This window comes from Platalea leucorodia (genome assembly GCF_965183815.1).
Source record: "Platalea leucorodia genome assembly, chromosome: 3".
Taxonomy (NCBI): domain Eukaryota; kingdom Metazoa; phylum Chordata; class Aves; order Pelecaniformes; family Threskiornithidae; genus Platalea; species Platalea leucorodia.
The window spans coordinates 59151138-59171853 of NC_138825.1; the positions used below are offsets into that span (position 1 = coordinate 59151138).

The following is a 20716-nucleotide window of genomic DNA, read 5'->3' on the forward strand; positions in this document are numbered from 1 at the left end:
TTCAATGTTGTATTCAAAGCTTAGAATGGATTTTTTTTATTGTAGTTACACCCAGAGGCCCCCAACAGAACTCCAGCATGTCAGAAATTGTACTAACACAGCAGAAGATATGACCTCTGTCAGGAAAGCCTTGCCATGTGAGTCTAAAAGAATAGAGAAAAGTAGATACGGACAGATGAAGAGAATAAGGAGGCACTGAGTTAGTACTGGTCAGCATGACAAGCTGTGGTCTCAGCAAGGCAGCATTTTTCCTATAGCATCACAAAAGAAGGATCTGAAGGGCACAAAAAGGGAACTTTGCGGATGTTTACAGGGAGGGCAGAGGGAAGAAAATATCAAGGTGCTTCTTTGAAATGTGGGCTGCTCTCATGAACGAGCTGGCCTCTCCACAATGAGTAAGTTTTCAGGAAGCAGGCTCAGAAATCTTTGTATAGGGGCAAGTGAACGTGAGGGTTTGTGGCATGTGTTGCAATATAAAAGGGGAAGCAGTGAAAGGTGTAAAGAGAGGAGGGATCTGGCCAAAGTGAGAGGTAGATAGATACGTGATGAAGGATGTGTGATTTTTGCTGGATGTGACAAGGGGAATAAGGAAGCACTTATGAAGGCTAGAGAGAAGGTGGTTTCAGTATGCAAGGTATGAAAAGTTGAGAATTGGATAAGAATTTTAACTATGTGAGTGAAAAAGTGTCTTAAAGATGTTGTGCAGAAAGATCTGGAAGACAAAGGTTGGGAATGAGGCCCAGTTGGAGGTCCAAAGTGATAACGATAGTCTGATTATATGAGTAGATGGGAGAACAGTGGTAATACTGTCAACAGTGATCAGAAAAAGTATTGCTAGGAATGCGCAGGAAGAACATTTTAAGGTGTTTTTTTAGTCCAGGCCATGCCATCCCAGGCCTCATTCTGGGCACACAGGTACACACTGGAAGCTTTAGTTCTTGGCCCCGACTCTTAGCCCATGCTAAGGATGAAGTGAGAAGATCAAGATCAGAAACTACTTGCCAAAGACTTCATATATTTGATAACAGGAAGAATTTAGGAAAGTATTTGAAGGATAGGAGAAGTCTACCAGGACTGAAGCTGTAAATGAGAAGGATACGAAAGCTTGGATCTGGCTGTGATCTAGAAGGACAGCTGAGCGTTAGAGGAGGAGATCTAACCAAGACTCTGAAGGTTTGTTGCTCTAAGTACCTTGAAAACTTTGTTTCTGTGTTAAATAAAAGGCCTTAAAACAGGAATTAAAGTCAGCAGGAATCCAAGGTATGGCTTCACCTGAATAAGTAGCTCACTGACTTGTAGAGTCACACTAGTGAACAAGAGATCATAAGAAGAGTGGAAATAGGGCATTGGAGGACTTCGGGGTGAAGATAAGTGGCTTATATTTGATGTGAGAGAAATGGAGACTTCCTTTGATTAAACCCACAGTAACTAGGCTGCACAGGGTCTAAATACCTTATTAGATATTACTAAAACCTACAGTCAATTACGTGACACTGTTGGAGAAAAAGTCCTCAGAGACTTGAGGCGCTCTCTCTATGCAAGGACTCAGTTCACAAGGTGGTGTAGCAAGATATATGTCTGAATATCCATAGTATCAAAGTACCTCATCCACAAGTTATCAAACCATTCCATTTAGCCCTAGCAGCAGGATGTGGAACAGGTACAGCTGATACAGGGACTAGAAAGGCAGTTAATGTAACTCTTGGTTTTCAGGGATATCAGAGCTTGCCAATATCCATTTATTAACTCAAGATTGTTTTTTCAATGGCTATTCCCCAAGTCTCTTGCATTTCATCATTTCAAAGCATTAGATTGTGTCAAATTCATCTGCTTCGTTTTTTAGTACCTTTCTAGAAATCAATACAAAATGCAGATACTACAAGCTAAAACAATTGGGACTTTTCAGAGATGCTTAAATGAACTATTTTCTGCAACTGTTTCTTGATTGTCTTTGATAACCACCTCGCAGAGTGTTTTCTTACACTTAGGCAGTGATTCCACATAGTCAGAAAGGTGCTCAGCTGACCTGGTATAAACACATCTGACAACTTATGAACCAGTCATGTAGCTTCCTCTTTGAGATCTATGATAGGTTTTCTCTGCGGAGTCATTTAGATCCTCTGCCAAGACACATATTTGAATTGTTAAGGTTAGTTTGGACAGCACAACCTTGAATTTAAAACACGTTCTCTGTTTTCCATAGTAGACTATGGCAGCCACAATTCCCTCCTAAACAAATGACGTTTTCAGCTTCCCAGTTCACCTTGGTATCTCAAATGAGATGTGAAAATTACTGACAATTTTTCATCAGAAAGCAAAATCTGATCAGCTTTTTGGTAAGTAGCACTCAGCACTGAATTACATTGCTGTTGAGAATACTGTGTGGCATGTATATTCTTGGCAAAGGATCCAACTCTGTGCAACCTCTCCTTCAGATTGAGGATGTATCAGATCAGATTTTTACTTCTGGTCTATTTTACTGCAGGTTCAATATTCCCTGGTGCTACCTTATGTATAATAATGGAAAGGGAGAAATGTCCATAGATGACCCTGAGACCTGTTAAATTGCAAACAAGAAATATATCAATGTCTTTAAAGAATCACAGAATTGTTGAGGTTGGAAGGGAGTTCTTGAGATAATCTAGGCGTGTGTTTCAGTTTATGCCCATTTCCTCTTGTCCTGTCACTAGGAACCACTGAGAAGAGTCTGGATATCTTTTCTTCATTTTCTCCCATCAGGCACTTATACACACTGATACGATCCAGCTGACCCTTCTCTTCTCCAAGCTGAAAGTCCCAGCTCTCTCAGCTTGTTCTCTCATGAAAGATGCTCCAGTCCCATAATTGGTTTTGTGGCCCTTTGCTGGACTCACTCCAGTAAGTCCATATCTTTCTTATACTGGCTAGCCCAGCACTGGACCCGGCACTGAGATGTGCCTCGCCAGCGCTGAGGGGAAGGATCACCTCCCTCAACCTGCACTTCCTAATGCAGCCCAGGATGTTGTTGCTATTGAATGATCTCGTCTTAGAGGGAATCAAGATCTGGTGTTGGGAAGCCCTGATCCCTTCGTTCTGTGCAGTCCTCATGAGGACAGCTACCTGTGGTACTGGGAATCCTGTATGGGATAAATTGGCATCTCACTTGCTAGTCATCTGTAGAGTGAACTGAACAACCTGGACACCTCTCTTGGAATTTTGCCTGCTCCAGAAACACAGGTCATTTTTCCAGTCAACCTGCAGAGACTGTTTTTCTGGGGTACATCGTTATCCTCCAGCGATCCACCATTCTGGACATGATTTTCATTGTTTTGAAGTGATAAGAGGAAAGGACGGTTTCTTCTAGGCAGTTACACAAGTGTACAGAACTTGATTTATGACCTGTAACAGAAATCAGTCTCCAAGGTCCCAGTTTCAAGGTCCCTGCTGCTATATGCAGCAGGGTCACAACTATTTGCCATCGTCACCTTACCTGACTTCAGTATCAGTGTCTCTTTGGCCACATGGTAGGGTCCACAGCTGCATCCTGTAAACATGCCTTGGGCCTGTTGCTCAGCTTTGGGAGTTCTGAGTTGTCTGCTACCTGTATCCATCCCGTTGTAGTTCTAGAAGCTCTCCAGCAACCTTTGAGATACAGCTCAACATGAGGGAACCGTAGACGTTATGTTTGTGACTTGTTCACAGTGAAATAAATTAGGGACGTCTCCTTTCTGCTAAGATGTTCACCTCTCCTTAGTCACTTCTGTTATCTACCATGCTTCCCAGTGTCTGTGGACAGAGAAAACTAGACCCAGCTCAGAAGAGGGGGCAGCCTAGAAGTTCAGCAGGAGCTGACAAACTTAAGAGCTCAAGACCGTAGGCTTTTGTCTCTTTTGGTTTTCTAAAGCTCAAGTCAAAATTCCTATCAGTTTTCTGCGTGTTATATCATTTCCTCAGGGCTAGAGTCATTGCTGGAAGCAAAACCTTTTTTTGCATGGTGCCAGATATAAAGCTATTCCAAAATCAATGATTCAACAGGGTAACATGCTTCTGGGTGACCTGCACAAAGTCCTGAGCTGCAGTGATGTTGTCCTGGAAAGTCTGAAAAGAACATTTCCTGCCTAAATCATCATCAGTAGACATCTTCACTGACATTGCTGCAGTCAGGGATGGCAGCTCTATGCCCTGTGCCATGCACCATGCCGATCACACAGACAGCCCATACACGCCTGGGGCATTTATGGGCCTTACAGATCACTCTGAAACATCTGTAAAGGAGCTGCTGCCATATTAGCATTCCCTCTTCTTGTGTGACACTACCTTGTGTGGCATATCTGAGCCCAGTCCAATAGCTAGAATAAGAGTAGTTGCTGGGCCTCCACATGCTTTACTGCCTCCTGCGGTTCCTGCTGCCCTACCGCCCGTTCTGCCGCTGACTGTGGCCTCGTTGTCCACGTTTGCCCCACTATGGGACTGGTCTTCCTGTCTTCCGACCATGGCAAGGGATTGACAAATCCATGTTGGTTTGAATTTCACAAGCTGGCTTAGTTTGCATAAATCACAACAAATCCAAACACCAGACAGAAGACAACACTAATGCTCCTTCAGAGCAGCATGAGCAAGCCTTCCAGCTGTTCCTGGTTGAGGGCAAAACCATGCTTCACTGAACACTGGTCACTACAAATGCTCTGCCCCCTGTTACGCTTCCTTTGCCCCTCCTTTTCCTTAAGGCCTTTGGCTTCTTCCCAGTTACAATGTGCTGTTTCCCAACTCCGTGAAAGGCCTCATACCTTTGACACAGGTTAGTATTGAAAATACTAATCTATATGTGTCACATATTTATGTCACATAGATGCCTGCCTTGTGTTGAAAGTCAATGTGATTTAGTCTCCTAACTCAATTCCTTTTGAAATGTTACCTTTGATAATCTCATGTATTTGATGAAAAATCCAGTTGTAAATATAATTTTGATTTAGTTGATAACCTAGACAAGTAAATGTTATGATTTTCAGCAGCTGTAGCATCGTTTAGAGACATTAGCAGATGTGGTTTTATAGCCATATACATCTGATCATCCTCTCCCAGCCTAAACACACATTGAAATCTCATTCTTGTCTATTTCAGAAAGCAAAGTATCCAAACACGAGCAGCTAGGAATGCAAATAAACTGGAAGGGCTTGAAAGAACCGTCATGGACAATGTCCCGTGTTAAAGTCATTTTGCAAAATGTGAAAGTAACTTGAAAATATTCCAGTTTCATACCCTTTGTAAGAATGGTCTGTCCTGTTTCCCATTGCTAAGGTAAAGGGATCTGCTCAATCTACCCTTGGTTTTTATTTTCACTTTCTTCCAGGCGTCTGAATGGACAAATTATTCTGGTTAAAAAAATTGCATAGTTCACGCTCTGAATGTCATCGTTGTGCTTTGATACTAGGATGTTAAACTCCTTTACTGAAGCAGATATGTAAGACTGAGCTGACAAAGGTACCTTTTCTAGAGCTTCCAAAGAGAGCTGTGCAAGGAGTAACTCTGTGCAGATAATTAAAGGATGCTTTCTGCAGCAAGCTTTTTTGCAATATCAAGTCATTCTGTATTTAAATATCTTAGGTCATCTTTGTTTTTTAGGAGATTTTCACTTTAATTGTTCATCTTTTCCCTTCCTGTAGCGCAATTTAATCGTGTGCTCCAACCTTTTAAAGTGACTGGGTGGAATTTTAAGTGGCAGCATACTAAAAAAGTAATTCAGCTGTGGAGCTGCTATCATTCTGATGGTTTGGGTTCAACCCTACATGAGAGCATTAATTAGCTTCAGTTCATGAAGCAAGCTCTCAATGACTGAATTTCTAGATTGATATTGTCTTTTAGAGTAGTTTTCATTCCTCTGCTTAACAGTATGTCCCAGTCCTTTGTGGTGTTGGCAGCTAGTGGAGTTGAACTTACACAGCAAGGTATGAATTACTCCCCCCTGCCCCCCAAATTTATTTTATTGACAGGGAATTTTGAAAATTCATAGATCTGTTTTCTCCGATGAACTTTGGATTTTTGTACACTAGTTAACACCAGTCAAAAGAAAGAGGATAAAATCAGCATAATAAAATGCCTTCTGTTCTATTCCTCCCATCACAACTGCAAATGTTCATAAATGTTTTCTGATTACTTCTGCAGGAGGTGAAGTGTACTAAATCCTTCCTCCCCTAGCATTAATTTAATAGAAAATATTAGTGAATGGAATGAGAAGAAATGAATTTACTCTTGTAAATAGTATTATTGCAGACACAGCTTTAATACACCTTTAAGCAGGGCAATAACCAAATACCATTAGTTTGGATTACTATGGAGCCAATAACAGAGGTGATAAAGAGTAAGGATGAAGACTTCATCTCTGGTTCTCTTAGAATTTATTTTAAGCTGTTAATGGAGGATAGACATAAGAAATAACCGGGTCGTCCTTTGCAATCTTAGAAAATTCTCTAAGTATAAGCAAGGTGGCAGAAATCAGAGAGCAAACAAATGCAGTGTAGCCTCAAATGGTCATAAAGGGGGATACGTGCATCCCAGGAAACTGAAGCAGAATGTTGTTTATTTACCTAGCTTTATTATTTGTTATTGTACATTCTTTACGTGAAATATTTAAAGAGGAGCTTTAATATACTTGAAAATTTTCTGATCTGTCCTACATGAAATGAAATCTTGACTTTCTTGGCAGCACGTTGCTGTGCTATGTGGTGTTTAGCTGGATCCTGTTACTATGTGAGGCAACAAGCATTTTCCTGTGCTCTTTGCTCAGAGTAGGATCAGGCTTGAGTCCAGCATCAAAATTTGTACTCAGATATTTGGATACTATCGCTTAGTAGAAAACCCCATATCTTGTTTCTTTCCTGATACATATTATTTTTGTTTTAAATCTTCTATCTTTCTATCACAGAAATCACTCATTGTATGCCAGAGGACCTACTTTTCATGTAAATACTTGATATCATGCATATAATTCTAAGAGTGAGCAAGCATGTATCATGCTGGTCCTGGGAATCAAAGTACTTGCCTTTCAAACCATGCTGCCTAATAACGATATTAACCATTGCCACTAAAACAAAAATAATTCAATTCAGTTTTATGTTCATTCAGAAAGCTCACAGATATTTTTAAGGGCCACGTCAAATATACATAATACAGTTTATGGGAGAGGAAGATTGCTGTAGCAGTTCAAGCAATAGTCTTGGTCCTGAAAGGCTGTGGTCTAATCCTTGTTTTGCCATTCCTTTGAGAGCTTGAGACAAACCACTTAGCATTTCTATGTCTTAGTTCCCCATCTAAAACTGGAAGTAATAAATTTTCTACCTGACAAGGATATTATGAGAAGACATACATTCAAAGCATTTTGAACCCCAAAGGGACCACTACATCTTTTACCCTTGATGTGTAAAGTAGCAGCAGCCAATAACTTGAACCCAGTTACCCAGCTGCACCAATAACTTCCACTTAACTGAGCCTAACTTGTGTCTGGCTAGCATGGATCTTCAAGAGTAGCACCCAAGCTTGACTGGATGACAGCAAAAGATACAGGTTTTACCATTTCCGATGGGGCCTTCCCGTAGCTAATCACCTCCTCTGTTTAAAGTGAGTGCCTTATTTCCTGTTTGAGATTGTTCTTGTTATGCTTTAATATGCTAGATTAAAGAGCCTGCTAGTGCCTAGATTTTCTCCACATGAAGGTACTTGTATGCTATTGTAGAGTCATCTCTTAATCTAATTTTTGATATGCTAAACTGATTGAGCCCTTTAATTGCAAGGTATTTTCTGAAGTCCTTGAATACGTTTGTGGCTCTTTTCTCTACCCTAATTTCTTAACAACCTAAGATGTACAACAGAACAATTTGCAATATACCAGTATTAGTCTCATCCCTCCCTTGTACAAAGCAACAATTATCTCTTTTGCTGCATTATTTTACTGAGTGCATGTGATGAGATGTTTGTCTAGTAAAGCCTCGGTTTCTTCTTCAGCGTCACTAATTTCCAAGGTCCAGCAGTATGCTCTGCTTGGCATGCCTTTCATGCCCTGAGATGTGCAGCTTCTCAGCTGCATGTGTTCAGACAGGTTTTGTTTGAGTGACTGCTCTGTGACATTGCCCACTTGTTAAAGCTTTTGAAGTATTCAGACCTTTTTTGGTGATACGGGCTATATAAGAGTTTAGAATAAGATTATCTACCTTATATCTTGGTTGAAATTGGTTGGCAAATTAAGCAATATTTGCTGAGGAGTAGAGGGGCAGAAAAGGGAACGAACAGACAGACAGACGGACATCATAATTGCCTAAGTCTTATTTCTTTAGGAAACCACATTACAACCAGCTATTCCGGCAAATGCTAATCTAAGAATTGAGATTGGGCTTACTTGGCTTCCCAGAAAAGAGGACAAGCAATTTCATACCCCTATATAAGACAAGATTTATTTGGAGAGCAAAGCCAAGGAGATTCCCAGTTTCTTCACAAACCCTGCAAGAAAAGTCTCTTCTAATTTAGGAAGAACTTCCCTGTGGAGGCATTTGGTGTCTCGCTTGAACAAAGCTCTCAAGATATGGACTGACCCTTGAGCGTGGTCTAACCCCCTTGAAACAAAAACCCCAACTTATAAGCTTTAAACTAAGCTAAGCACAGATGCTCTGGTGAACTGGAGCCTGGTGTAGTAACATTAATAATATATATGGATATAATTGCATCCATCCCCAAAAGGTGTCTCCCCACTTACAGACTTCATTATTGATGGCTATCTACATGTATAGCAATAAGACAATCAGCATGTAGTAAAGCACTGGCTTTTTCATTATAAACAAGTCAGACAATTTGAAGTGAATTAATTTTTTTTCCTTTAAAGTTCACTGTTCAATATTTGCAATATATCATTCTACACTGACATCGACTAACTGAGCCAAATTCTACTGTCCTCGTTTTGGCAAAACTCCAGTTAATTTTGTTGTCTGGACTCCAAAGGTCTGGTTCTGCAGAATAGCAAGCAGATACAGTTTCTTTTGGTTTCACTAAAAGCTCTTTCAGCTCAGCACCTCCCAGCATCAGACCATTTATAAAGTGTTTTCAGGCTCTTTTATGAATGCATAATGTTATAGAAGGATGATGTACTTGCTGTCATAGACATAGGGTGGCCAGCATTTGCCATTATGCTTGATGTCCCTTACTATGGATACATCTTTGTAATGATGACCATAGCTTCCATTAAATAATAAAATAGTTGATGTACATTCCTGTCAGAGAAATTGTACTTGGGCATGTTTGTATTACACAAGGTCCAGTTGAGTCAAATCTAGCTGTTCTCCACATGATTTATATTTGAAGTAACTTCTGTGTTGACCAGTATCACAGCACACGTTTGTTTGTTTCATCCTCAAACCTTTGATATTACATTCAAAGTTGTCCAACTGTGCCTCTTAACTATCTTCCTCTTGCCAGCATGGTAAGGAATCTGAAAAAGGGTGATCTTAAATGGCTAACTCTGCATTGGTATGCATTCTGCGTAGCCCTCTGAATTTCCTTAGCTGCACACAAACTCAGAAAATTGAATGGATATTTTACTAATATTAATGAGCAAATGGTAGGCATTCTTCAATCTAAACATTTTTATCTAAATGTAATGTAATTGTGTAGTAATGTATAATTAATGAGTGTGATGTGTTGCAGGTTGATTAGGTGCCTGTGACCTTTCGAATCCAAAGTTTGTCTTTCATTTTTTTAAGCTTGATCAATTCCTGGAAACATGAGAATAAATACATTGTGCTTGTTACAGTAAGAGGGGATTGCGGACATCAGCTTCTGTGAGATCTAAAGCAGATAGGTTTCTGCAAATTTCCTGTGTGCATCCGTGCCACAACTACTGCGTGTTAATTTGAGCTTGTGCATGCTTCCTTATCTTTGCTCCCAAAGTCCCACTTAGTTCCATTTTTGACAGTAATGATTTCTGTGAGGGTTTTTGCAGCCTTGGACAGCAGCAGGAGGAAAGATGTTGCTTTTGTGCAGAGAACCCCTGTCTCCAGCAAGGGCACAGGCCTTTGCGTGGGATAGAAGATTCAACGTTCAAGACAGCGATGCCGGGGAATCGTCAGCAGTAGGCTGGAGACCAGGACTTCTGTCTCAGAGGACAGGCTTATATCTGCCTTCTCTCCTGCTTATTTGTGTATATCCATGGAATAAAATATTCGGATCTGTGTGTTCATCATTTGGCCAAAATAAAAAGAGAGAAAAGCTCTCCCCAAACCCACATTTTTTTGCCTTATATTAAAGTGCATAAGTGCAATCTTATCTGTGTACCTTAAGGCAAGTGTGACTGTAAATTGTCTTTCATATTCAGAATTACTGTACCAGAGAAATGGTCTCTAGACAAGAATCAAGACAGTCCAGTAGTTTAATAGCTGAATAATACAGATCAGCCTTCAGGACCCAACCTTGAGCCTGACATCAGTCTTCTGTGCATGAGCTTCAAAGGAAACCATATTTAGTCCTCTAGGACAGAAAAAAAGATTGTTTGAAGTTAGTAAAGCACATGTGTAAGTATTGGCAGGCTCAGGGCTTTTATCCTCAATGAATACAAATGTCTTACCATGTTAGAAGTCATTATTGTTTAGAAATAATAGTTGCAAATATTTGAAGCAGATAGCCTTTGAAATATGCTGGTTTGAGTGGTTCACTATCCTATACAACTTTTGTTTTTTTCTATGCATTCTGAAAGGATATTAATATACCTTTTAAAGAGTTTAAGCCTTTTCGTCCTTTCTTGCTTTTGAAAGGAGAAAAAGTGTGTTTCCATGTCAACTAACACATTTGTTCACATATATTAAGACCATTGTGTAAATGAGGGTTTTTTTCACTATAAGACATGATTTGTTGAAGGTCAAGAAGACTCCTGTTAAATAGACTTAACTAGTTAGAGTTTTAAAATGCAAATCACCAGTCCACTCTCATTTGAACACGTTCAGTAACATGTAAGTAGACACTCCTGGAAAATGTGTCTTTTTGTGGCTGCAGCTTTAATGAAATGGACACCTGATTTTATTCCACAGAAATGCAGAATTTCTCAGACAATTAAGTGACCCCACAGGAGGAGCTGGAGTTCCTGCTGCAGAACAGGTAACCTGACTGAGGTGAGAAAGCCTCAGCTCAGCTGGTTTCCAGCACTCAGAAGGTTTAGGCCAGCCAGTTCTTTGTAGAGTGCCTTCCACCTTGTAAGTGGTCACCAAGGTGACATCACGCCTGGTATTTGCCTGAGAAGTGTCAGAAGAAGAGATGAAGGCCTAGGGACAATTCTCCTCTGCTGCACACAGTACTGCACCTTCCAGTCCATCGCCTGCTATGCTGCTCTGACCATCACAGGTTTGCGTTCCTCATTACTTGACTGACTATGCATGTTTCATTTAAGCTTTTGGTCTTCATCAGGCAAGCTGGGTGGAAGCACTGTCACATTTTTCTTTTCCTTTTCTCTCTTCCTGAAGAAATTCAGGTGATTTTCCCTCAAAAAAAATAATTCACTGAAATTGTTGACCAGTTGAGATTATAAACCTACCATGTCATTTAGTTTATTGCTTTTCCGTATCGGCTGAGCTGCCTTTAAGGCAGTTCTTATAAAATCTCCTGTTAATCAGGAGTACTCAAACATCTGAAAAGTTTGTCACTTTTTTGCAGTTAACAGTATTTCCTCTTAACCATTTTATTATATCTAAAACCAGGAAGGAAGCAGGAAAGTCCTTACAATGATGATGATATGGCACACACACTGTATGATGGACGTTCTGTTAAGAGTGGCAGTTCCTGTTTAATCTTTGAGTGTAAACTAAGGAGCAAACTTACTTAACTGATTTCTACTACATGCATAACTTGGGAGGAGGGGGAGAGGGAGGAAGCCCAGAACATATAAACCCATGTATTTCAATTTACACTTACTAGTGAATAAACTTAAAATTACCGTTAACACAACTTCAATCATTATAATACCACTCTTTTTATTGTAAGAGCGAAAGTAATTAATCTGTATATTTACGATCCTTGTCTATGATTAGTTTTCTGTCACAGGATGTGGTGAGTCTGTGCTGTTATGACTATATTTTATTTACTAATATTTTCCTACACAGTGCTGAACACTTCCTGCTGAAGAAGCTGAATGGACAAATCCATGAAGATATCTTTCATTTTCCCTGACAGTGAATGATGTTTCCATATATAAACATAATAATAGAGTCATTACATATGCACTCACATTATCATAGCTGCTGTGTGCTCAGTGTTATTCAAAACAAGGCAGGAAGCCAAATCTCCCTAGTTCCCATTTTGATTTAAATTGTATTTGTAATAAAGGGATTTTCATTCAGCCTAAATGCAGTTTCATCCTAGTCCAACAAACCTCCCCACTTCTTTTTTTTTTTATTATTATTATTATTTTTCCTTTATTCTAGGTCACTCAGTCCTGATACAAGTGAAATTCTCCTCTGGTGGTGATAACAGCAGTGCCACTCAATGAACTATAACAAGGGCTCTAAATGCATCTCCTGTAGCATACCACAGTGATTTGCAAAAGTGGGAATAAATCAAAGCAGTGAAGAGATGCCGTGTTGAGCCAGAAGCTAAATGTTACATCTTGTTGCATGAGGCTAGGGGGAGAACAGATCCTGTTTTTCTGGCAGCACAATATCTTTGTGCTTGTTACCTCCAATCCAACCCCATTAAAACAATCATTCAGAATCTGCAGGAAATTGTCACCTCTTTCTTTCATGCAATGGCAGCTGGTATTGGTGCCTACACACATTTCTCATTTCCTTCAAGATTTTCAACACACATAAAAAAAAGAAGCTTAATTTATATTAAAAAATGTGTCAGCTTACCCTGAGGCTCAGCACGGGCACCAGGGAAAAAAATAAAAAGATAAATGCCTCTAGGTGAACTGGCAGAGGCTCTAATTCTCCACTCACTCTACTGCTACACAGTATGCACCGCATTAATCATTTCACATAGGCAGGCATTTAAAAAAACTCCAACAATTTTAAAACAGATGCATTGCCCTAAACTTAATAATAATACAACTGTATCTTGTAGAACAATCTCAGTTCACACATACTGTATTCACTAATAGAAGAGGTATAAAATAATATTGGAGTCTTCTGTGACATAATTTTTATTATTCTGTTTCTTTTGTCTATACAGTTATGTCCCCTCTAGTGGGCATTTTTGTGTGTGTGTATAAGTATACATACATAATGTCATTTGTCTTATTTGAGTGCTGACATACACAGAATGTTTTCTACCTCCCATTTTTACTGTGTGGCTGGATAAATGTGTTATGTGATCCTAGTGAGCTCTGTTATGCCTCAGTCCAACTCAAATATAGTTTTTCTTTAACTTTCTGTGCTGGGGAATAGGGAAATATTTTTCTCACTTTTCTAGTTTATGTGAATGTTACAACATTCCCATATTTTTTATTTTGTTTCTCCCTCATTCTGGAATTGTCCTGTGCTCTACGTGCTTAACCATGCGAAAGTCACAAAGCTTGAACGTGGAAGACATCAGGTCTAGGAAGGTGGCAATGATATACTCAAGCGTCAAAGATGTGCAATACAAAGCTGTGAGGGAAGGACTGCTTTAGGGGATAGGACGTATAGTCGTGGCAGTTCTAGTGCCAGTGAGCGCTATGAGAACATGAGTAAAGCTTTGTGTTGCATGGAGGCCATTGTTTCATTGCTTTGATATACAAGGTGCTGCAAGGCTGGCTGACCTAACCAGCTGGAGGCAGTCCTCTCTTGGAGAAAGCATCAGCAGTTGTACAGATGGCATGCATAGCTCTATGTTAGTCCCAGTATGTTAGAAGATGTGGCTCCAGGGGACACTCCATGGGACCTGGATGGGTTGTTTGAAACACAGTTGTCGGACAACAGCGTTTCCAGCAGCTCTGCAGCTGGCCTCCCAGTATTTCAGGACTCCCAGCAGCTGCCTGAGAAGGCTTGCAGAGGTGAAAAGATGACTTACTGTTTTGTACCTACCTCGCGGTGCTGTGTGAGTATAGCAGAGAATAGATAGCTTTTCTGAGTAACATAGTCTGTGAACTATGAGGAAAGGCTGGATCAGTTGCAAGGCAGATTTAAAAACAACAAATGCAGATATGAATTAGACTTTGTTAAAAATGCTAAGCTGCGATATATGTATGGGTGCATTTTACACCCATACACTATTCTCAAGGCTGTCAGCTTGGCATATGACAAAATGGCAGGGAAACACAGTTCCTCCTGCATCGGCAGAGATTATTGAACAACCAAACAAACAAAAGGCTTTTCAGTATGATGGGGAACTTGTTGGGCATGGATCCTGCAAGTCAACAACTGGTTGCACAGCTGGTGTTGACAACAGGGATCTGGCTATTACAGCCATGAGACCTGCTCTGAGGATCGAGGACTGTTAGGAAGAGATGGGGTCCCCTGCAGTGGGGCAAAGGCTGGCCAGCCTGTGACGAGAGCTTTAAAGTAGGAATGATGGGGAGGGAGTGGATGACCAACAATCAAGTGAGGAAATGGTGGACTGGGGCAACAAGAAAAGTGTGCGGGATGATGTGAACAGGAGAGACATTGCAATCAACAAAACAGGGCAAAAGGGGGCCCACCCCAAGGATATCCACACAAACAAGCAAGTGCCTACAAGACAGCTCTAACACCTCTTCTGTAAAACCCACATGACTGGATGCCTCTCTGAAGTGCCTGTACACTCACACACGTTGCATGGGGAGAACACAGGAGGAATTCCATGCTTGGCAGAATCCCACGCAGTTTGGTCCTAGAGAGAAGAGGAGTCCAGGAGAACTGGATGATTTTCAAGAATCACCTCTTCCAAGTTCAGAAATGATCCCTCTTGCTGTGGAGTAAGTCAAGCAAAGGTGGTAGGAGGCCTGCATGGATGAACAAATCCCTCCTGACAAAACTCAAGCACAAAAGGAGGCTTACAAGAGGTGGAAGAAGGGACAGGTGATGCAGGAGGAATATAGAGAATATTGAATGTGCAGGGATGGGGTTAGGGAAGCCGAAACCCATGGGGAGTTGAATCTAGCGAGAGAAGCAAAGGGCAAGAAGGGCTGCTATGCATGTATGAATAGCAAAAGGAAGACTAGGAAAATGTTGGTCTGCAGCTGAATGGGGTGGGGGACCTGGTGCCCAAGGAGAAGACAGAGGTACTCAGTGCCTTTTTCACCTCAGTCTTTACAGGCAAGGCTGACCTTCAGAGATCCCAGGCTCCTGAGGCAAGTGGGAAAATCTGAAGCAATTCAGACTTACCCTCAGTGAAGGGGGATCAGGTTAGGGAGCTTTTAAACAAGTCCATGGGAACTGATGGGATGCACCCACAAGTGCTGAGGGAGCTGGCCATTCTTCATTTTTTTTGAATGGTCGTGGCTATGGGAGGAGGTTCCTGAGGACTGGAAGAATGCAAATGTTGCTCCTGTCTTCACAGAATCAGCTCTGAGCAGAGGGTTTGGAGTAGGTGATCTCCAGGGGTGCCTTCCCACCTCAGTCACTCTGTCATATATCTGTGATTCTGTATCTTTTAAAGCCCATTCGTCAGTGCCCATGAAGCCGTGTGACATTTAAAGGACACCTGAAACTTTTTTTCAGTTTCAGTTGTCTGTCTCAGGAGATCCATTTGCTGAGTGTAAAAATTTCTGGAGTCACCTTAACATATTAACCCTCAGAACATGTTAGCTTATGGCACGCACAGCCACCATCGCTGTGGAAATGGCAGGTTTAAATGGTGCATAGTTTGGTAAGGCAAAAGGAATTTGTTGGACAGTGTGTATGTAAACAGTATTGCTATGGCACAAAAGGTGATGTGGATGTGGATGTGTGCGCAGTGGGAGGCTGTAAGTGCAAAATCAGAACACCAGGAAGGAAAATGCTTTGAACGTCTGGGCACGATTTAAACGGCAGGAATGCAAGTACTGCCTGCGGTAGTAGTTTGATCACACACAACAGTGAGGTACAGTTCTAAATGTCCATTTTACTCACGCCTTGTTCTTCAAAGGTTAGTGGTTTGTGCTTGTTTTCACATAGATGCAGATGGATTCACAGCATCATTAAGTAAGCAATGGAGAACTGGCCCTTCGGTTCTTTGAAGGAAAGGCTAAGGATGGGGTCCAAATCTTTAGTTGGCATAGGATGGCATTTTTCTATTGAACTCAATGCACCTACTTCAATTTACAACTCCTAATGTCTGTCCTGAATGCTGCAGAATGAGTAGAGGACAGGAGAAGGTGAGGAAAAAATACACAACTTGGTCATACCTATTGTGTAGTTAAGAAGTACAGCCTAGAAACTTTCTTTGTTATAGTGAAACTGAACTCCTCTTGGATCAACTGATGAATATGAGTTGCATGTCTTTTGAAGGATCTTAGAGAGAGTCTTGGGTCCACAGAAGAATACTCCAATACTGTTGCTGTAATGGTAATAACAACAAAAACATGAGGGTAGCAGAGTAAATGAATAAACTGCACCTTTTGGCTGCCTCCAGCTTTTCATCTTTTGAAATGGCTTTGTGAGAAATACGTTTGAAAAAAATTGTGTTACTGTCACAAAGTATTACAGTATAATTATTTTAATACTTTAGTGTTTATTATGTCTTATTGCATTATTTATTTGGTTTGCTATATTAGAGGTCACAAACTATTTTGAATGGTAGTTCTTTGGTTTTGATCTTCATAGCTTTTTCTAATCAGAGAAACAAACACACTGCTTGGGCTGAAAATTGTTAATGCTTTTTCTCCAGCTGAGTTAAATTTAAAAAAAAAAAAAACACCACAAAATTCTCAGTTACTTCTGAGTTTTCTGCTCCCCCCCCCCCCCCCCCCCTTTCTGCCTATGGACAAGTTTTAAATAGCTGATTCAATAACAAAATTTGGAAATAGGTAGTTCTTACAAAATAAGAACATGACCACTGTAATAAAGAATTGTGTTCATAAGCACACCAGTCTGTTACAGGGAGCTGGAAACCTGGTTACTTGCTGCAAAGTGCTTAAGGGGTTTGCTTCAGTACACACCATGTATTGCTTTAAAACATATGTATGTACACGCAGATACACACACATGCTGTGCTACTGGGGAAAGCTCAACCTATGTAAACGCAGTACAAGTGACAAGTGACAGCATGAGTTTCAAAAAGTTTGCTCCTGTAAAGGAGGGGCTGCAGATATAATTTGGGTGCCCAAGCCATAGTCCCCAGAAGTAGTGCCCATATTGCTCTGGTGCTCAATTGCACTAGGTTTAGCCTGGAGTGGTATATTCCTGCTAATCTGCTAAAAGACACTGGTGCAGCCAAGATCCAGCATAGAAAGTTAATGCCCATCTCCTTCGCTGAGCATCAGAAAAACATATTTTTCTCAATTGTACTTAACAAAAGTAACAAAAAGTAATGTTCCAACTATAACTTTAAAAGCTCTGTTTATGCAGTAGAATCCCTATAAAAGGTCTTTCAAAAATCATATTTTCTACCTTGGCCTTTTTCTATTTTTAATCTTTCATATTTCCTGATTGTATTTATTTTGACCTCCATCAAGTGGTTTCTCTATTACTGTTATTTTTGCAATTTTATGGTATTCTTGTAGCTTACTATATTCTCTTTGATCTCTTCCCTTTCAGCTTTTTCTTGGGTCTTTTTCATCTTTAAAAAAAGTTTTCTTCTTTTCTTTTTGTATCTCTGTCTCCCAAGTGCAAGCCTTTATTTTGCATTAGCAGGTAAATGTTTGGAAACCATAGAGAGTCACAAAGATTCTGGAATTTTCTACTGCTGAACACAAAATATTTCAAATTCTCGCTTCAAAGGCTTTCAGGAACAAAGAAGCTTTTCTCAGACCACTAGCGAATCCACCAAGTTCAAATGAACTGTCTTTGCCAGCAGAGATGAACTAATAACAGAACAGCATAGTCTTGCAAGAGTAGCCAAATATGTTAGGGGAACAAACATATCCTTGACATCATAAGAAAAAAATCACAGTTTATCTCTTTAATAACCATCTTCAAGGGAAATTAATGCTACTTTGTCCTTTGTGCAGAACAGTAATTGGATTGTGTGTTTCAATTATATCTGGACAAAGGCCAGGATATTGAAATACTTCTAAATATTAGATTTTCTTGTCCAAAAATTAGATTTTATTGGCATTCTCTTTCCGAGATTTCTTCATTAAAAGCTTCATTAAGCATAAATCTTCTTTCCACACAGCAAAAAAACTAAATTATTTTAAAAGGGTCATTTAGAAAGGTTTGCCCTCCCCTTCTCCCCCTGTTTATACTGAGAGAAGAGTTGCCTAACAAGGTTAGAAGGCAGCCTGCCTTACCTAGGATGGTTTTTGGCTAGTTGCTTGAACTCATGGTCCCAGTTTGGCCTTCCATAGCAGGTCTTCTGTCTCAAACCAGTAATTACATCCATCTTGTCATCATAATGTAGGGCTATGTGAGTAGCCTAAAGGCAAATTTACAAGATAATAATTTTAGAGTCAACAATGTATACTCCAGGTAAGAGGAGATACAAATAATGCTGCTTCATGGTGAAAGAGGGAATGGAAAGGAAACTGTAATTATCAAATGGAAGGAGGACAAAGAGGAGAGGAGAGGAGAGGAGAGGAGAGGAGAGGAGAGGAGAGGAGAGGAGAGGAGAGGAGAGGAGAGGAGAGGAGAGGAGAGGAGAGGAGAGGAGAGGAGAGGAGAGGAGAGGAGAGGAGAGGAGAGGAGTACTCAACAGTTCAAAAAATGACTAGAAGTGTAAAAAGCACTTCTAAAAGTGCCTGAGACCTCAAAGTAGTTCAGTTTCTTGACATGAAATGTTTGAAATGAGTTGGGATTAAATACCTGTCTTTAATGGCCTGGGCCTAAGTGCCTCAGTCACTTTTACAGGCAGGTCTTAGATTCCTAAACCTCTTCTCAGCCATTGAATACCCCACCCTACACTTCCTTCACTGCAGATCCTAAAGTGACAGTCACCATTTTAAAGGCCGAGTTGGAGTTTAGGAAAGGGAACAAAGTGTACTGTAACAGATTTTGACAATAAATACTAGCAATTACATGCACCTTAAGTAAGTCCAGAGCATTCTGCTGCTGATGTACCACAGATGTACAGCGGATGTACCAGCCCGGGAGGGGTAAAACCCTGAGTGGTTTGACTCTTCTCCTCAGGTGGAGGCAGGTGCAGAAAGTGGATCAGCTCAGGTGAAGCACTGAACTAAGCGAGCTGCACAGCTCCCAGTGCCAAGAAAACAAATCCTGATTTTTCTGGGCATTTACTGTCTCTCAGCTCCTATGCTATGCCCATTACCATGCTATCTGAGTACTTCCCAGGTGCATTTGAAAACAAAACCACCGTCTCTCCTAATTGTGCTGCTATTGTGTAGGAGTAATATGCTTGTTTTCACTACAGACTATCATCGTTACTATCACTGTCAAGAAATTACCAGAGGAAAGGTAAGCTAAAAAATGGGCTTTGCATTTAGTTCAGGCCCTAGCATGAACTAGGCATCATTATCATCTCTTGCAGAAGTGGTTGCTGAAATTTAGATCCATTTCCTGGGAATATTGTATCTTTCTCGTGCTAATGAGTCTTCCATGTTGCTTAACAACTCAATTATTCTGGTCAATCACAGTTGTCACAAGAGGTCATGTTTCTAAAAGATTCTTCTTGTTAGTTTGGGCCAATGTCATAGAGGACTTGGAATAGCCTAAGAAAGGACTTAAAGTGTTTGGTGGGAGTGGGAGGTAGGGAATTGCTGGATTTTTTAATTGCTTACAGCAAAATTGCTACTGAGCAGATGGGCTATTTCTGTTCACATTAAGTGGAACTTTTCCAGGATTTTTGGTGTTGGCCCTTGCTATAGCTCACAGCACTAAAGTTGCCTAGGAATCTCAGGGGCATTGCAAAGAGCAATAGCTGAAACATGATTTCTTGTCCAAGCAGAGGCAGACATGTGCCGTATCTGTTTGACCGTCTGATGCCAACATGGAATCTACAAAGAGCTCAAAGCATTGAACAAACATTATGTCTGAGGAGTAAACACCTGCCGGTAGTGGAGGGTGCACTAGAAGTTATAAATTGCCCATCCTCCTTGAGTTCAGCTTCACCCAACTACTGGTCATCTATGTGATGAGACAAGGAGAGAATGGGGAGAATGTTGGTTTTGTTGTTTGCTAAGGGAGAAGTAAAGTAAAGCATCATCCAAATATTACTGGTGTTAAAGCTCAAATTTTTAGGAGTGATGAACTGGAATTTACTAAAGATAAGTAAGACCCATAAGATGAGGGAGCTTTGTGGATGTCTGAAGAGGACGGAGCTGTTACCTAGCACAGTTCCGTGGGCTTGGTCAGAGTAGGAGAAGCAGCCACTGAAAAGCATTCCTTTTTCCACACAGCCCTTTAGAGGTGGGATGCTGGGGGGCTCCAGGAGCAAGAGCAGTACCAGTGTAGGCAGGGAGGCAGCACAGCTTCAGGGATGCTCCTCTGTCACCTAACCAGTAGCACAGGATAATGAGGCAGTGCTGACAGGAGACTGGATGACAGGGTTTGAAGAGAAGAAGGAGGCACTTTGGAAAAGTGCAGGGCACATGAGTGAAGAGTCAGACATCCCAGCAAGAATAGTTGTCTCTCTACCTGACTTCTGGCCTGATGTTTGCCCAAGAGGGAAGTGGGATGATGACAGTTGAGAGATGAGGGCAACTTTGTGTTTTGTTATGTTC

At 40.8% G+C, this 20716-nt stretch overlaps 1 protein-coding gene across 1 annotated transcript in view; it reads right to left on the reverse strand.

Annotated features, from left to right (window-relative positions):
- Positions 1-16310: 16310 nt before the first annotated feature.
- NOX3 (NADPH oxidase 3) overlaps positions 16311-20716 on the reverse strand; it is a gene marked incomplete at both ends in the record, with an annotated part of 39178 nt that continues 34772 nt past the window's right edge. The window contains 2 exons of the mRNA XM_082305677.1: positions 16311-16437; positions 18332-18456. Of these exons, the coding sequence (XP_082161803.1) occupies positions 16311-16437; positions 18332-18456 (252 nt within the window). The remainder of the gene's footprint in view (positions 16438-18331; positions 18457-20716) is intronic.